This window comes from Candoia aspera, chromosome 3 (genome assembly GCF_035149785.1).
Source record: "Candoia aspera isolate rCanAsp1 chromosome 3, rCanAsp1.hap2, whole genome shotgun sequence".
NCBI classification, from domain to species: Eukaryota; Metazoa; Chordata; class Lepidosauria; order Squamata; family Boidae; genus Candoia; species Candoia aspera.
The window spans coordinates 146459173-146477751 of NC_086155.1; the positions used below are offsets into that span (position 1 = coordinate 146459173).

Here is an 18579-nt window from a genome sequence, read left to right on the forward strand (position 1 = left end):
TTAAGTCAGGGTGTTACCTGTATTTGCAAAAAGAAAAAACCCTCCTCCCATGCAATTATCTAATTTGGCAGCTGTGCTGCTTCTAAATCTAGATACATTTCACTGCCAAAATTCAGGAAACCAAGTTTCTGCTTTTGAAGTTTCTTTTCAAAATGTTGGCTTTGCTCAGAAAGTGCTTCGCCCTGATCCAGAAATAGTTAATTTTATCAATGCACTGTACAGAGGAGGAAAATAAGGTGTTCTTCCTTTTTGAAAAGTGTTTGAAGCCTGTTGCTGCTTCAAGCTGCAGCTGTATCATACTGAAATGTCTGATAGGAGAGCTTTCATCTTTTCCTATTTTTACTTCCTGAATGTGCCTGACGTTCAGAGAGTCAACTTACTTACTTTTATGAATCCCCAGTAAGCACTTTCTATCACCATTTTTAAATGATAAATTTACCAAGCTTTTGCTATCAGCCATCGGTTGCCCAAACCTCCCTGCAAGACCTTTTATTAAAACCAGCTAATGATATTGGGACGTATCCAAATTAAACTTAACTTAGGTTTCATTGAAATCTGTGAGACAAGTTAGTTACAATTTAAATTCAACTGAACAGATGGCTAGTTCTGCCAACCCTGTTGTCCCACGTGTTTATTTTTGTTATTGAGCAATAATCAACACTGTTACTGTTGACAGAACCATCAATATGTGGTTTCTGTTGTTGGAGACTTCTATTTTGAAATCCTTGATTTAATCTAGGAAAACATTATTTCTCACTTATATACATGTAATGCATATGTTGTTATAGTGCTTTGCCAGAGTAATCATTTTCTTTCAAAAGCATGCACAGAGGAATTTATTACAACCCCTTTTCTTTAAAGCATATCTGAAACTCTTTGGCCAAACTGACTTCAGCTTGGGGTTACAGTATGTGAATCCGAAGGACCATAGATTTTAAAATATTTTTAAAATATTTTAAATAGCATATATTTAAGCATTTTAAAATATGGGTTTGGTTGATTGGTAAATGTAAGCTTTTGTTGCAGGATTGACATAACCTGACAAAGTCTTCTTTCCAAACCTAGGAAGAGTCCTGAAGCCTAGAACAAAGAAAATACAGTTCTTGGATTTAGAATTTTGCTTTATTCTTAGGTTGTACATTTTGAAATAATAATAATAAATAGAATAAAAAGTTGTATTGGTTAAAAAAAATGAACAGATTTAAAATGGACGTTTTGTGTTTCCTGGCTTTTTGCAGTTGAGCTGAACAGCCAGTTATAAGTTTCTTCACTATTTATATAGTCAGCTTGTTCCCTCCTCCATAAAAGAGAGGGTAATGAAAAGTGATTATTACTTGAAAGATAAAGCAATCTCATTGGCTAGCTTACATTTAGAAGTTAACATAGACTCAGGTAGTAGGCTTTTTGTTGGCCTGATTATAGATATTAGCATAATAAACCTAGGAAGAGTATGTTACCAAATTTACTGCCAATGTAAATAATCACTTTGGTTGTCTTGTACGCATTTGTGTATCTGTGTATGTGTATATTTACACACACATGCACGGCCTCTGAGAAAATAAGTTCTGGTCAATAAATGCTTAGAGCATGGGTTTTTAACTTGGGGTCCAGGGACCCTTTGGAGTCCATGGATAGATTTCAAGGGGGTTGTGAACTAGGATGGAGGGGGAAATTACAGTTTTATTTTTTTCTAACCTGGTAACTGAAATGTAGCTCTGTAATAATGTATATAGGCAACAAAGTAATTTATGGACTCTAGTTTCCAAAAAAATAGTTAACTTCAATAAATCTCACTATCTAAAATTATCATATTCTACAAATAGGTATTGTCTTATTGACTTCTCTTTCTCGAGAACTTGTGAACTTTCTAAGAACTTTGCAATGGTTGGTGCCCCAGACAGTGATCATCCACTGCTGACTTTGTTGCTGAATGATGAAAAGGTAGAGTTGGTAAATGTCGCCTGTCTATTGGACCCAGAGGGGTTGCTATGTTCAGGATGTATAAGATGGTCAACTAGGGTCAATATGGTGCTAGAAAGGCTTCTGAATGCTTCTCAGCTAAAAAGGATACACCTTGAAATAATATCATTCCCCCTGATGACTCCATACTTAAGCACTATGAATCTCAGATTCAGAACTGCAGATTTTAGGTGATGTCCACTCCAACAAATACCATGCAGTTCGCATAGATCAAAGAAATTATTGTTGACCTAGGGTTACGGTTAGAACCCTTATCAGACTGGTTTCCAGTTTTAGTGTCCGGAATACATAAACTAATTAGGCAACTAAAATCTGGAAAGGCCTCAAGGATGGATCTAATCCCTCCTGAATTAATAAACTCTCATTCTGTCAGCCTTGTGAGGTAATCCAGACAAGAAGCAGGCCCAGATGAACTAATTCTACTTTATTGTAAGGTTATATTAACAGAATCTTGCAAGTCTGAAAGTACATTTCTCTCCCATTGCTTTTACAGCCCAAGATACTAGGGAGGATCCCTTCTGAGATGTTTGCCGCATCCACATTCCTTCTGCGGGCTAAGCTGCCTCTTATCCGGTGGTTTCCCTGGCTGTGGCTCTTCTCCCTGTGTCCCAAGGTCATTCCCACAAGCCATTAGACATTCTGATTGGCGGGTCCTGGAACTGCCTTCTCTTTTCACCTCTATAAATAAAATGGTGACTATTCCTAGTGACTGGGACATAGCAATTATTGTCACTGTCTGGAAAAAGGGAAAGAAGGATGTGCCAGCAAATTATCACCCAGTGAGTCTTCTGAGCATAATCAGTAAGATATATGCCAGACACATTTCTTGGGAATTTTTAGATTGGTTGGAGAAAGAGAGCCTTCTAGCTGAGGAGCAGGTAAGATTCCAAGCAGGATGCTCTGTCACAGATCAGGGACTGATTCTCTCCAACTTAATTGAGAAATACACCTAGCCACCAAAAATAGTTCTTTATGCCCTGACCTGTCACAGCTTTGATTCTATTTCCAGGGAAATTCTCTGGAAGAAACTGAAAGCTTTTACCACTGATAGACAGTTACTCACCCTAATCTACACACTATATAGATACCAGTTTGAGAGTGAGATGTACCACAGCCAAATATCTCCTAGACACAGTGATAACCAATGATGGGTTATAACCAACAGGGTGTATTCTGGCCTCATTACCTGTTAATTAATATATCAATACAATGGCTAGTACCCTTGACAAGGGAGATTTTCATCTCCCTGAACTGCATAGCAGACTGCTTTGTATCTATACTCTGTATCAATACTGCTTTATGCAGATGATGCATTCTTATCACAGATGTGGAATTCAGCAGCAGTTCATTCTTTCTTCTTCTCCAGAGGTGCCCAGTACATCCAGCTGCCCTCAAACCTTTTGAAGCCAAGGCGTTATTCCATCTCTTATACGGAGCCCAATTAAATACAGTTATTAATTCTTAGAACTTGGAAAGGAATTCTAGAACTTAGAATTCCTAAGAAAACTATTCCCAGTGGTGGAATACAGATCTAATATTGACTTTCAAGAGTCAAAACAAGGACATGGCTGCATGTGTTCAAATACTGGTTAAAGGTTCATTTCCAACCTCAAGGTCAGACACAGCTAATATTAAATGATAAATATGATTCTCTCTGGAAACTCCAAATTGACAAAAAATTATATAAACTGGGTTTTTCAAGGAAGATACTCAAGCTCTTGGGACAAAATCAGGCAATGGCAGTTCTTAAGCAAAGGACCCTTGATATAGAATTACAGTCAGGATATAGTAAACTCTCACCTAAGGTAGAGAGTTTTATTTAGTAAGTCTTATTTAATGTGGGTCGCTGAGCTGTAATAAAGAATTTGATTTGATATTACTGATTTAATAGATTAATAAAAAAGCGCATAAATTTGTTATTTCTTTAATACTTTGATAACTGAATTTGAGCATAATTGGTTTCTTTTGTACTAAAATCTATATCTATGTATTTTATTTTATGCATTTAAATACATTTTTCTAAGAGGTCGATAGGTTTCACCAGACTCTCAGAAGGGTCCATGGAACAAAAAAGTTAAGAACCCATGACTTTGAGCATACTTCTCTTTCCTTTTAAGGCACCACATAATCTTTAGCTGCAACCAGGTTGATAAAAAATACATAATTTTGTTTTTAACTCTCTAATTTTCAGTTGTATATACTTCCTAGGTACACTTAAATCTTTTAATTATGGTTGCTGAAAGTTTGTCACCCATGAAATTAACTTTGAAATACATATATTCCCCTTTCCCCCATTGAAATGTTACTCATCTTCCAATTGTCCTTTAAACTCTTTGATTAAACTTTATGTTTTCAAATGTACAACCTTATTTTTATTGAAAAATATCTATTAACTTTAGTGTCTAGAAATCCTTTTGATCCTGGAGGAACCCTTGAAATATTTTCCAGGCCTCAGAGAATCCCTGCACATTCAGGCTCAAATATAGGCCAGAAGTTACAAAATTATTATACTCGTTTCATGGGTAGGCCTGTATTACAGGCATTAACAGTGCTCTTAAGCTAAAAATAAAGAATGAAACTTACCACTGTAATGTGAAGTTGCCCAAATTTGAAATAATTTTTTAAATGAATTGTGATCTACCAGGAAACCCCCAAAGTGACCTCTCGCAGGACCCTAGGATTCCATGGAACCCTGGCTAAGAATGATGGAATTTATATTCATTAGAAGCTCAGAGTTTTCTTTTCAGATGCTCAGAGTATATAATTCAGAAATAGGAATCATGGGGTAAGTTATCATAGGATAAAGTAAAGAGTTGTTTAAAAGAATAACCACCACAATGTGAATTCTACCTGCAAACTAAACTAAACTAAGCTAAGCTAAGCTAAACTAAACCTAAACTAAACTAAACTAAACTAAACTAAACTAAACATTCTCATATTAAAATTACTTGTAAAATACTGCCTTCAGATATTCTTCATCCTAGGGAAAAAAGTATCTAGTTAGTTGGCATCTATTTCGGGGTATCTACTCAGAAATATGAAAGACTAAAGAGCAAACAAGTAGCCACAGCTTTCACATTTGAATAACTTTACATTTGGATACATGGGGAGGCGGAGAGGTTGGTTCTTCAGTTCTTTTTTGGTTGTCTTTTCCAACCTAGTATGTGAAGTGGACTTATATTTTTAATATTCCCCAGGCACCAAGTCCTTTGTTAGCCTTTTCTGCTCCATTTGGATTGGAAAGTGAAGAAGTAAAATTCACACAATTAATTCCCAGTCGTAATTGGCTGGAGCAGACCTTTTGGAATATTTATTTATTTATTTATTTTCTATCCTGCCTTTATTATTTTTATAAATAACTCAAGGCTAGTGGTGGTTATAAGAATGGGGGGAAGCAACAGAAGTGTAGGACTGGATGCTGTTTGCCACTCTTTTTTTTTCATATTTCTCTTTCAAGTTGCATGGCTTTTCAGTATTTTTATATCATTGTTCCCATGTACATTGATTTCATTTGACAGAAGTGGGTTGGACATACTTCAGAATGGTTTGTGAGTTCTCAGGAAGATAAAATTGTTTGTGGCCTAGATTTACGGGTCATGAAAAGAGCCCAGGAAGCAGTGCTCTAGAGGGCCACTTTATAAATACAGTCTTTAATTGTATGTGACAAACTTCTTCCAATATTTAGGGACTTTTTCGAATGTTCTTCAGTGTAGCATAAGAAGCTATAGTCTTAAAACAACCTAGGAAATCCCCATTTTTCATAAAATAGCTTGTATGTGTCAAGGAAATTCTTTGATCCCAGCACAGGCAGGTCATTACATTTGGAAAAGCTAAGTGAAATAATGTATGCTTACAACAATTAGATTGGCATCTTTATTAAAATCAGGCTGAGAATATAAGTTTTAATATTAGGGATAAGCTTCCTTGACCATCATCGTCAATACCTTGTTTGTCTGGGAATTATTTCATTAATGGATAACTTGGATGAAAAAGAAAGGAAAATATAGGGAAACTGTATGACTGTAAGCCATGAGCTTTGTTTGCACAGTCTGCTAAGCCGTTATTAACCAGCTAGTAAACTATAGTGCTTAGGTTCATACAACATACTATATCATAAACTAAGCAAATAGTTTATTCAGTTCAAATAACACTGAGTCACAAACTTACCAACCACATTTTAGCCTGTATGTTTTACTGCTGTTAGCTTTATTTCTTACATTTATGTTGACTATAATTGAATGTGTGTGTGTGTGTAGTGTGTGTGTGTGTGTGTATATACACACACGATAGATAGATAGATAGCCACCCAGAGTCACATTCAGTGAGATAGGAGGCCATAAAAATTTGTGTGTGCGTGTGTGTGCGCGCATATACAAACATAGCATAAATCACCCAGAAAATTTTATGGGGCAGTATGCAGATGCCATAAATAAGCAATTAGAATATTAAGGAAAACTAGATCTTGTAGAGACATTATTTCATGGAACTATAATTGCCTTTTTGTTTTTCATGTTAAGGATTGTTCCTCTGAAAACAGTAATAAGTTAGGAATTTTGGCAGATTTTTATTGCATTCCTTGCTGTAGCAAACAGTTCTGTCTTTGGAGTAGAGAATTATGTCTGAGGTTGACGTAACTTTCCCATGTGCATTTGTGTATATCAAATTCTTAGCTAAAGTAAGGAAAGGGACACTTTTCAACTGTTAATGTAGCACTTTCCTAATTGCTGAGCTATTCTGTAAAGCAGAGAAGTAAATCTTGGGTCTGAGGACGGCTTCTAGTAAAATATTAAATTCATCTAATTCCTTAGTACCTACCAGATTATAAAAATGGGATATATATACTCTGACCAGGCTGGTCTGAAGGTGGTGGATTATTTCCATTGACTGTTCTCAGTCAATTACAGATTGATGGTTCTCTGACCAAGATGCCCAGTTTAAATGTTGAGAATTGGTAACTTTGGCTACTGGTTTTATACATCGATTTTTATGAAGAGGACAGAAAAATAAGGGGATAGCCTACAAATTATTTATTAAATTCTTCCCTTTTTTGAACATTCTGTTTCCATTTAACTTCTTTGCCTGATAACAAAGACATGCAAAACCTGGATATGCTGGTTCTATGCTTCCTGTCTGTTTAAAACTCAGCATGTATGCAATTCAGACAATGCTGTGCTTTGTAAAATATTGAGACTGACATATTTAATCAGACAGTAATAAGGAATGAAGGAAAAGTACTGAACAAGCAAAAGCTATTGTCAGGTTCTTTTTTGTGTAGAAACAAAATGGCACACGATATATGTGAGAGTGCTCAGGCTTGCTGGAAAAGCTATCAGCTGTTCACTAATTTAGAAGGAAGGCTGACCAGTTTGCCCAGGAAGAAAATACAAATCTATCGTAATTCTCTGCAAGACCATGGGTAAATTCAGTTTGTTGCACAAGAAATATAATGTTGCATTTACTAAATAAGCAGAAGTGCAGATTCAAATTAAGATGCTGAACGCAAAACAAGAAACAATGTACAGACCAATTATTTCTGATGCTTTATTTTTGGAAAGAAAAGAAGGTTATTGATATATTTAACTATACATATACACACACACACACAGACACACTTATGGATACAGATATATGGGAAAAGAGAGAGATAGAGGCAGTACTGCTACTGCATTGTTGTATGTTCCTATTTTATTCTTAACTTTACTTCTAGGACAGGCAAGGGCAATATGTGGATCTTACTGAACTCCAATTCCCATCAGTCCTAACCAGCATAGCCAGTGATGAGGAATGAAGGAAATTCTGTCAAACAGCGTCTGCAGGTCCATATATTGCTCACTCCTGTTCTAGGGTAAGTGGTCATAAGGCATTAAAATGTTAAAAGCAATATAATGTTTGGAAATGTTTGTTGGTTCTCTGATTGATCTCAAAAGCCCAGAATAATTTTTTTGTCTAGTTAAGCATATAGTGCTTGTGTGTTTCCTTCAATTTGTCTGTGGAAGAACAACTTTGTTATTTGTCATTTATACAGAGAAAACAACAGAAAATTCCCAGAAAGATGGAGTATATAGCAAAACTGTTTGGTATGGGAAATATTGCTTATTAATAGAAGATATACCTTGTATGCACAGACTCCCAGGTTCAATCCCTAGTATGTAGAGTTAAAAGAATTACATATGACTCTGTCAAGGATTGGCTACTTGAATTAAGCTTGTCTTATGTATGTACTGTATATGCATAAAATAAAGAACATACATAGGATTGGATCAGGATGGCCAGTTATGTTCATGAAAGGTGCCAGCATCCAGCAAAAGAATCCAGCTGAAGAAAAAGGATAGAAGGGCAATATTTTCCAAATTACCTCTTCTAAATGTTGCTTATTTCAATGGTTTCACAGCCCTCTAGAGTAGCTGTTCAGGAGCTGTAGAGGGCTAGGTTGAATTGTAATCACTTCTCCAACCTCTTCCTGTAATGCAAACAGAATTTCCTCAGTCCACTTAATTTAGTAAGATATTTAGAGGATTGTATTGTTGAAAAGACTATTCTAGTCCATCTTCCTTTTCCCTCGCAGAATAATTAAGACAATTGATACGGAATATACAATTTATTTCAAAATAAAAAATGTTGTGACTTAAACCTGCTATTTTGTAAAATCATTGCGTCATCCACAGATTATAGGAGGGTGGTAATAATTCAGAATGGTTTAAAGTTCCACATAAACCAAATTCCTCATTTGCTTGATGAGATTTTGTTGAACTGTATTTGCTGCCTGGAGACTGATAGTCTCCTTTGAACTGAAGCACCATCGGCTAAATTGCTGGAACAATTGCAGATATGGTTGGAATAACTTTGTCATTTGTGAGACCAACTCACTTTTATTACCTTCCCCAAAGTTTGGTTCTATTCAGATATCTTGGGAGTTATAGTCATATCACATCTAGAAGGCACTAGTCTGGGGAAAGTTGCACTATATACATATTTTATTTTTACATTATAGGGACTGAATTATGTACACCAAGTAAATATGTCTTATACTCGTGGAGTTCCATGTTACTAAGATGTTACCTTAGTGTTGAATGCTGAACTCATTCAACAAATGTTAATTTGGAATAGGCTCTGTTTTAAATAACATAGTTTCATTGTCTCATTTTAATGTGACATAACTAGCCTTGATTAAGTGAAGATTGGTACCAATGCCAGTGACACTTATATGTGTGCATACTAAAGTACAAGTCTGTATAGCAGTCCTGAGAGCAGATATGAAGGCAAATCCTTAGTCTAGGCAAGGCTTTAGTACATGTGCATTTTGGTTATGTGCGAAGGGGAAATGGGCAGATGTCAACTAAATTATTTGATGGATTCAAATGATAAAACAGTAACCATTTCTACCAATAATGAGGTACAGGGTATAAGTAGTAGGATAAATGTAATGCTTTAATATGAGTTTTTATTGCTTTGGGAATTTTTGAAATAAGTATGACAGGATGACATTAGTTGTTCATCTTTCTATAAAGTATGAAAACACTTGATTGACATATGTGGAAAAAATAACATTACTGTACTCCAAGCTCTCTGGCATTTTTATCCAACTTTGCAGACACCCTGATTGATAAAACTATTTTTAGGTGGATTTTTTAATTAAATATTACTGCCTATTCATGATTAAATAGGTAAAAATGATAAGTTATTTCATCTTAATATGTAATGAGATGGAAATTTTTCAAGTTAAAATTCAAGTTAATTCTGAAGCAAGTCAGTTCTCTTTTTTTTTTGACATTTTTTTTTCTTTTAATTTTTATCTGTAAGCAGCCCAGAGTTGCTATGGAGTCAGGCAGCCTCAGAATTGAAATAATAAATAAAGTACAGTAAAAGAGCTATAAATCTGAATACAGTTGAATACTCTATAGGGATCTTTGAATTGAATAGGGAAATGAGATGAATGCTATACCATATATACAGCTATTCCTTTCACATTCATTCCTTGCAACAGACCATATACTACTTACTACCTTTCTGCTAACATTTTTATTTCTTAAGATCCCACCATTTCCTATGTTCAGTAAACTTTCCACCAATTCCTTCACTTTAATTTCATTGCATCATAAACTCCTGTTTTCTTTATGATATACAGTAGACTCTCAGTTAACGGTAACTCAAGCAACCAGCACTCTCAAGCAACCGGCACAAAAATCGAACCAGAAAAATAAACTGGCACTCTCAAGCAACCAGAAGAAGAAAAAAAAAACGCTGACTCTCAAGCAACTGGCAAAAAAAATCTGTATCTCTCTGCTGCCATCTAGTGGGTATTAGGGTTTAATAGTAACTCAAGCAACCAGAAACTACATTTGTCTGGCATCTGCCAATCCCCATGGGTGCCGGTTAACTGCGAGTCTACTGTACTTACAGGCAATATTTGTGTGTTCAATTGAAATTGAGAGGGAACTAGGGCCGAAGTAGAAAAAATACAATGAAGAAAGTATATTTAGCTTTATAATTGTTCATTTGCATTATCTGCAAGTTGAGAAAAATAAAACAGTGAATGATAAAAACTTGATAGTGCTACTTGATCGGACCCAAAATAGTTCAGCATTTTGAGTTCTTGTCCCGCCTTAGGCATGAAAGCTGGCTGGGTGTCTTTGGGCCAGTCACACTCTCTCAGCCCAACTCACCTCACAGGATTGTTGTTGGGGGGAAAATAGGAGGAGGAAGGAGTATTTGGTATGTTTGTCACCTTGAGTTATTTATAAAAATAATAAAGGCGGGATAGAAAATAAAATTCTACTTTTTATACTGGTCAGCTCCACGTCCACAAGAGGGCAGTAGTTTTTTCCTACTTTAGTTTCCAAGTATCTGATGTTCTGCTTTTTGCTTTGGAGCTAGTTGGTGGGTATCTCCTCATCTTGTGTCAGTAAATTTCATAATTCAGCTTTGCCCACTGTGATGCCTCGAGATGTGTTAGGACAGCAAATCCCTCAAATGCCCAGTTATTATAGTTTTAACCATATGCTAAGTGATATATTTCTTTTTGTCTGTACTGAGTGTCCTGCCAATCAGCTTCATTGTAATATTATGAAGTTGTTGTTGTTGTACAGTGGTTTGTACAGAAAGGATTTGTCCTTCACTTCTCCCCTTCCAGCAATGATATGTGATAATAGGGCACCAGTATTAACATCTTCTCCCTTGTGAACGTGAACTTTCTCCTCAGCATGTTCTATAGCTTTGTATCTATTTCAAATATTTTTATTTGTGGGAGTCTTTCTCCCACATAATCTTCAAAATTGTTACAATTAAAAATTAAAACAGTCAATAGAATGGCATAAATATAACGAAGTGTAATTACAGATTACATAAAAGGCTGTTATTCCCTCCCACCTCCCAATTTAGGCTTATTTAAGTCTGGCAGCCCACAGGGGGGATGTAAAGTTAAAATATATCTTCATCCTGTTTCCCTTTTGCTCTTTCTGTCCCTAATATTTTGGGGTTTCCTCCATCAGATATTTCTTCATGTTATTTGTTAAATTATCTTAGCTTTTGTCATGGGTTGTTCTCAAGCTTGTCACAGTACCCATCATACACTGGGACAACCTTTCTGCTGGCATCCTTTGGTTTAGATTGGGGTTCTCAAACTTTGCAGTGCCATGTGTGTGATATCCATTCCCCCCCCTCCCCAAATACAATTAATTATTTCCTTGGGGTTAGAGTTGGACCAGAAAGAGATATTCTACTTACTTTCAATAGTTAAATTTTAATCTAAATATCCCTCAACTCCAGATCATGTCATCACTGCCCCATGACAGAAAGCAAATCCAACATGTAGCCCAGACTGTGTGTTGGCCCTTGATGTCTTGGCTCAGGTCCTTGGTTACCATGATGGTCACAGACATCAGTTATTTCAGACCCTGTGCCCAGGGAAGGCAGGTTAATGTCTCCCAGTACTGTAAGTTTGGGAAACTCTACTGCCAACCCAACCATGGCATTCAGCAGCTCAGGCAGGGAAGCTGCTACACAACAGGAAGGTCAATACAGTAGCTGCAGTCCCATCTATTACCTAGAGCCCAACTTTATATAGGTCTTACATCCAATTATCTGAGGAGTGAGAGCCAGTTTGGTGTGGTTAAGGCATCAGGCTAGAAACCAGGAGACTGTGGGTGTTAGTCCCACCTTAGCACAAATCCACCTGGGTGACCTTGGGCCAGTCCCTTTCTCTCAGCCCCAGGAAGGAGGCAGTGGCAAACCACTTCTGAAAACCCTTGCCAAGAAAACTGCAGGGACTTGTCCAGGCAGTCTCCGAGAATCGGACATGATTGAATGGATAAAAAAAAAATTCTGAAGAGTGTAGTACTTCTGGAAGCCTTGCAAATTGTATGGCCATTTGCTATGCAACATAGTGCCTCCTTTGGTTCCATAATTTTTGTTAGATAAGATGTACGTAAGAATGACTCCCTCTGTGCTGTCTGCTGTAGTATAATTAGACTCCTGATATCTACCAAATAACATAATAGAGAAGAAATGCCTCATGCAGCTTTAGCTGTTTATATTCTATGTGAAGTGCAAAATTATGCCAGCCAGCAGGGATGGTTGAGTTTTAAACCTTCCCTCTACTACCCTGTCTATGCCTAAGTGTTGGTAGTATACATGTACACGTGTGAGAGTATATGAATGCCAAGGTCCCAAAACACAAAAGGAGAGACCTGGCTTCAGATACTGATTTGTAAAAAGGATGTGCTTTAATTGTTCATAAGCTGAATGTGAGCCTGCATGTGATAGGGCTCTTAAAAGAATCAGTACAAGCTGTTTTGACATAGTAACCTCTTCCAGTTCTATAATATTATACAGACTGTTTGTTTACATTCAGTGGATACTGAGGAAATTATGAATAGGGTTGCTCTAAAACTCCCATAGATTTGTCTGTCATGTAGATATTAAGAATTTATAGCATGAAAACATTTCTGAATATAAATGCTTCAGTTTTGTTTCTTTTTTCCAAAAGTAAACATTTGCTATTTATTTTGTAGGTGCTAACATCATGTCGGGCCTTTTTGTTAACTTCCCGTATTCCTACCAAGGTAAGGCTGAATTTTATTACTTTTATCCTATACTTTAGCAGAGTTCACTTACTTTTAAGGTAATATATTGCTCATAGTCTTGGAATATAATAAGGAGGTTGAGAATAGTTTAATAGAGTACATTTTAGAGAAAATGCTGTGCATTGTTTCCTGTTTTTTTCTAAGTTGTTTAAACTGTTACACTTGGTACAAATTTATGCTATCTTCTTGAAGATGTAGGGACACAGTTTCCTTCTTGCTGAACGTGGAATTTTGTGAAAGTATCCATTTGTTTCAAAGATTATTTAACTTCACAATGTTTTGTAAGCTCTAAATTATTGATAATATGAAGCTAATAAAGGAACATTCAGATTATTGCTTCATATAAGCAATATTATATATATTAAATCCACATGAGTAGAAATCAGTCTTTATTGTAGTAGTCTTCTGGGACAATTAACAGAAATAGTTATATAAAAAATTATGCAAAGACTCTTTTGGATCATTTGGCTGCATTATGTCCTTGGTTGTTTCTTAAATGAAAAATCCCTTTGTTGTTCACTTAAATACAGTATATCAAAATTTTAAGTAGGTCCACTAATTAGCATTATGTCTATGGAGAATTCTTCAGATCTAGTTGAGCTTCTCTTTATAATGAACACCATTGTAGAATTCAAAGATGACAGACTTAACTAAACAAAATTCTGTTGAATAATCTTCTGCAGTGGATTTTGGACACAGATTATTTTACGGAATATGAAGGAAACCGATTCTGAAATGAGAAGTTGGCTAGAGCCTGTCAGTTCCTCTGTCTTGTCAGGCTTTAGTACTTCTGACCAGAAATGTTGGGGCACAGTGCTGATTTCATTAGTATTACGTCCTGGTCCATTCTTATTGCCTCATTCTGCTCCATATTCATATTACAGGGGATAGATATCAATGGACTTTGCCGGGATGTATTTTTCCAGTAGCGGGAGTAACAATGGAGGGTGGGGGGTTGACCACCTGTAATGTTGCTGATTTATACATTTTTCTAGAATTGGTTCTATTTATCCCTGAAAATAAGTGGTGTAAAGGAATGTTATATAGTTTACTACATATCCATTATTAACTCTCAGTAGAGTAGCATCAGCTGTTTTGTCTGGAAACGGAAGTTGCACATATGACTTGTCTAACAGCATGTTTCATGAAATACTTTGATTCTTTTGACAATTGGAAATGATTGTCTTGGTAAACATCTCTACTTTTTTGCAGATGATGAATTTATATCTGGGGATAATAGTTTACTTTATCCCATATGGACTCTGGCTAACATGATGCTGGCATAAGTCCCTATATTTGCTTTGGTAACAACTGCTTTGGAAAGGCTAACAAAATAAAACAGGAGTGGCACTTAATTTTCTCCTTTTTGAATATATGCAGCATATATAGAAGCATTAGTCAGAGTCTTAGCTGTAGTGCAGTCACATTACCAAAGCTTGAATTGTGGCAAACATGCCAAATTAAATGTGCCACATCGGGAAATAAGAGGATATAGCTGAGCTTTTAAAAATACATTTGGTAATTTAAATCCTGTAAAGTGGTGAATCCTGAGGGAAAAATATCTGAGCTGCACAGAAACTATGATTAACACAGAGCAGTCTTAAAATACAAATTAATGGCTTGCAGTAAGTTTTCTATTCAGACACAGAAGAAAAGTTCCTTTCTCCTTGTTGCAGAGTAGAAGGTGAATGTTTTAAATTAGCTGCTTTTCCCTTTGAATGCATCCAGTAAGGAGGATCCTATTACCTTCCTGTGTAATTGATTTCAATATCAAAGTGCTGTTACTGTTACAAATAAAAATTCTGGTATTCCATTGGAATTTGCCATCTTGTATCTTAAATTTATTATTCCATGATCTCTTCTCTGGAAACTTAAGCAACAGGTCTTGACCTTCTTTGTGTATTCTTTCAGTTATTGAATAATGCTATCTCCTTTTAACTTCTCTTCTCAAGGCTTCAATCTCTCTTCTTTGTTTTCAGTCCCTAGTAATCCCTGTTGCCCTTATCTAGATCTTGAACTATGCAGAATAAAGTAGAACTTTTACTTTTGCTCTTCTTGTTTACTTCTGAAGTTGCAGCTTTTTTTTTTTTGCTGCCACATAGCACTTCTGAATCATTTTCAGTTTGATTATAACTTCTATTCCAAAATCTTTTTTACCTACCATTACTAAGCCAGGATTTCCTAACCATAATTCCAACCCTAACCCTTCGATACCTCAGCATTTTATTTCTGTTTCCTACAAAGGAACTTGGTATTTATTTCTGTTAAATTTCATTCTTTAAGTGCCCTTTCTCTAATCTATCAAGTTTTCAATTTTATTTCTACTGTATCTTCTGGAGGGTTAACTAGCCCATTTAATTTTGTGTCATCTGCAGATCTGATCAACATTTCTTCTACTTCATTGGGCAACGAATAAAAATGTTGTACAGGATGCAGGACTGAATCTTGTGGCACCCATTTGATACCTTCAATTTGATGAGAGTACCATTTGAGCACATTTTTCAGACCAACTATCCATTTAATTGTCATCTCATATTTGGCAGCTTTTCTTTTTCTTTTTCCAGATACTCAGAGTCTGTTTCTTCTTTGCGGCCTGAAACGTGTTTCAGAGTTCCAGCTGTGCAGAACATTATCTGTGTCTCTTGTTTCTAATTGTCCACTGGGTTGGCCAATCTGTTTGTTTTTCTTTCTTATGGAGTGATGTTTTCTTGTTTTTCAATATTAGAGATTTCAATCCTGTCTGTTCTAGTATGTCCTTGGTTTTCTATATTTACTGATGTTAGCTGCCATGAATTGGTGGCATTCAAATCAAATCAAATCAAATCAAATCAAAAAGTCTACTCTTTAGCTGAAGTGTGGTCACTTGTTATACCAATCCTTCAGGTACTCCTTTAAGTTAGCACTTGCTGCAAATAGGTCAGGTTGTTTGCAAACAGAAGCACGCTGCCACAAGGATTGCATGTTAATATTGCAGTCTCTGCCTTTTCATCTGTATTTCTGTTTTTCCACTACCAATAGAAGGCTTTTTTCCCCTTTTTGCTTCCTTTTCTGATAAGGCAAGACACACTGTTGATTTGATGAAAACTCTGGTTTGCTCTGTTTGTTTGATTTAGTCAGCTAGGTCCCTGGAATCTGGCTGCCTTATTCCTTCTACAATCTTTGCTTATTCAGCAAGAAATACTAATTCAGTCACCAACAATGAGCAGATTTCAGGACATATTCTTTGCAATCATCTGCTTTTCACCCTTGTGCTGAGTACACAATCCTTCAGAACACACAACTTCTTTGGTTATGCTCCTCTCTTCTTAGTCTGCATCTATTTAACAAAATCCTGTTTGTTTTTTTCTGTCAAATCACTCTTTCTCTATATTTGCTGTCTTAGACACAATTGATGCAACATTATTGCTTTTATTTATCCTCATGGTATCTCTAATTCTGTCCTCAGTTGATTATCTTTTAGCTGACTGAGTACTCTTTCAACATTTCTACAAGGAAGAGTGTTCCTCTATTTTTACTTCCCTAGTTTGATTCCATACCAAATCTTTCATTCAACTTACTGCACTGACTACTGAATGGTAAGATTTGGCTACCACATCTAGTTGCATCCTATCTGGACCGTCATAGTATGATTTACTTTCGGCAATTGGTACAAAATGCAGTAGTTATAGACTGCTAACTATTGCATGTAATGATTGCCCTAGCCCAAATACTCAGACTCACAAGAGGCTGCTATATGAAATCTGATTTATTAAGGAACTAAAGGCAAATACAGAGAAAGCTGAGAATGAGCAAAAGCGCGCCAAATACAAACTTAAACCCTTGGTGCAAACGTCTCCCGCCTCCCTCGTAACAGCCCCGCCCGGCACAGGTGCAAGCAATCGTCAGAGTTGCTAGCCTGGGAAAGTAACCTTGAGCGCAGTAGATAATGCAAATACATTCCAGAGCAAAGCCAAAAGATAAGTACTCCCATCCTCCCGAGAAAGATGAAACACGCATCCTGCTAATGACATGCGAAACGTTACGATGTATCAAAGACATTGAAACGGCGAACATGACATACCGCCCCCCTAAAAAAAAACTCTAGGGACCCGGCTTAGTGGGATAAGCAGAGTGGAAACGGGCAACTAGGACAGGGGAAGCCACATCTGGTGCAGCGACCCACTCTGGATGAGGGAAATGTTTCCAACGAACTAAGTATTGCAGAGTATTGCGAAGGCGTCTAGAGTCCAAAATTTCTTTAACTTCAAAGTGTTGCTGACCGTCAATCATGATGGGGGTTGGAGGTGGAGGTTGGCGATGCCAGCGGTCAGAAGGAATAGTTGGTTTGAGCAAACTGCAATGAAAAACAGGGTGTAAGCGTTTGAGGTTATGAGGCAAGTCAAGTTTAAAAGTCACAGGGTTGATTTGAGCGGTAATTGGGAAAGGACCCACAAATTTAGGAGCCAACTTCTTGGACGGTTGTGAGGACTTTATGAACTTGGTGGAAAGGTAAACCGAATCCCCTACTTGAAACGCCGGCTGAGGAGCACGCTTCCGATCAGCATACTGTTTGTAATCCAATTGTGCCTCAGCTAGTGCCTTTTGAATCATTGGCCAGGAGTCTGCCAGTTGCGACGCCCAATCACCCGGAGTGGCCGATCCGCTCGAGGGCTGCGGTAGATCAGGGATAGGTACAAAGTCTTTGCCTTGGGCCACCCGAAATGGGGTTTGGCCGGTGCTTTGATGCACTGCATTGTTGTAAGCCACTTCGGCAAAAGGGAGGAGGTCTACCCAATTGTCCTGCTGGTAATTCACAAAAGCTCGAAGGTATTGCTCTAGAGTAGAATTTAAAGCCTCTGTGGCCCCATCCGTCTGGGGGTGCCAAGCCGTGGACAGGGCTTGCTTCGTTCCCAAAAATTTGAGGAACGCCCGCCAAAATTGTGAGGTAAATTGTGTGCCCCTGTCCGAAATTAAGCGGGAAGGACATCCGTGTAGCCTGTACACGTGTACTAGAAACAGGCGGGCCAATTGACGTGCTGACGGAATGGACACGCAAGGGATAAAGTGGGCTTGTTTTGAGAAATAGTCTTTGACCACCCAAATGACAGTTTTGCGTTGACTGGGTGGTAATTCAACAATAAAGTCCATGGAGATTTCCTCCCAGGGGCAAGAAGGGGCAGCCACCGGCTGCAGCAGTCCTTGGGGCTTCCCCACCTTGCGCTTAGACATCGCACAAACAGTGCAGGAGGCAATATAGTCTTTGACATCCTTACGTAATGTGGGCCACCAGAACTGCCTCCTAACAAGGTGCAAGGTTTTTACAAAACCGAAGTGACCTGCCAGTTTGTCATCGTGTGAACGTAGTAACACCTCTTTTCTGAGGCTTTCAGGGATGTAGAGGCGGTCGGATTTCCAAGCGAAGCCTCGGTCAAAAGTAACATTGTTTTTATTTGCAAGCAACCAAGTATCCGTTTTCAGTTCTTTTAGAAACTTTTGTTGCAACTGGGAAGGAATTGACAAAGCGCTCGGCTGGGCGGCG

General features: G+C 37.3%; 1 protein-coding gene across 2 annotated transcripts in view; it reads left to right on the top strand.

Moving 5' to 3' along the window:
* CARMIL1 (capping protein regulator and myosin 1 linker 1) overlaps nucleotides 1-18579 on the top strand; it is a 151509-nt gene that overhangs the window by 41084 nt on the left and 91846 nt on the right. For both annotated transcript variants that reach the window (XM_063298994.1, XM_063298993.1), the window contains exon 3: nucleotides 12990-13040. In XM_063298994.1, coding sequence (XP_063155064.1) covers nucleotides 12990-13040 — 51 coding nt within the window. The remainder of the gene's footprint in view (nucleotides 1-12989; nucleotides 13041-18579) is intronic.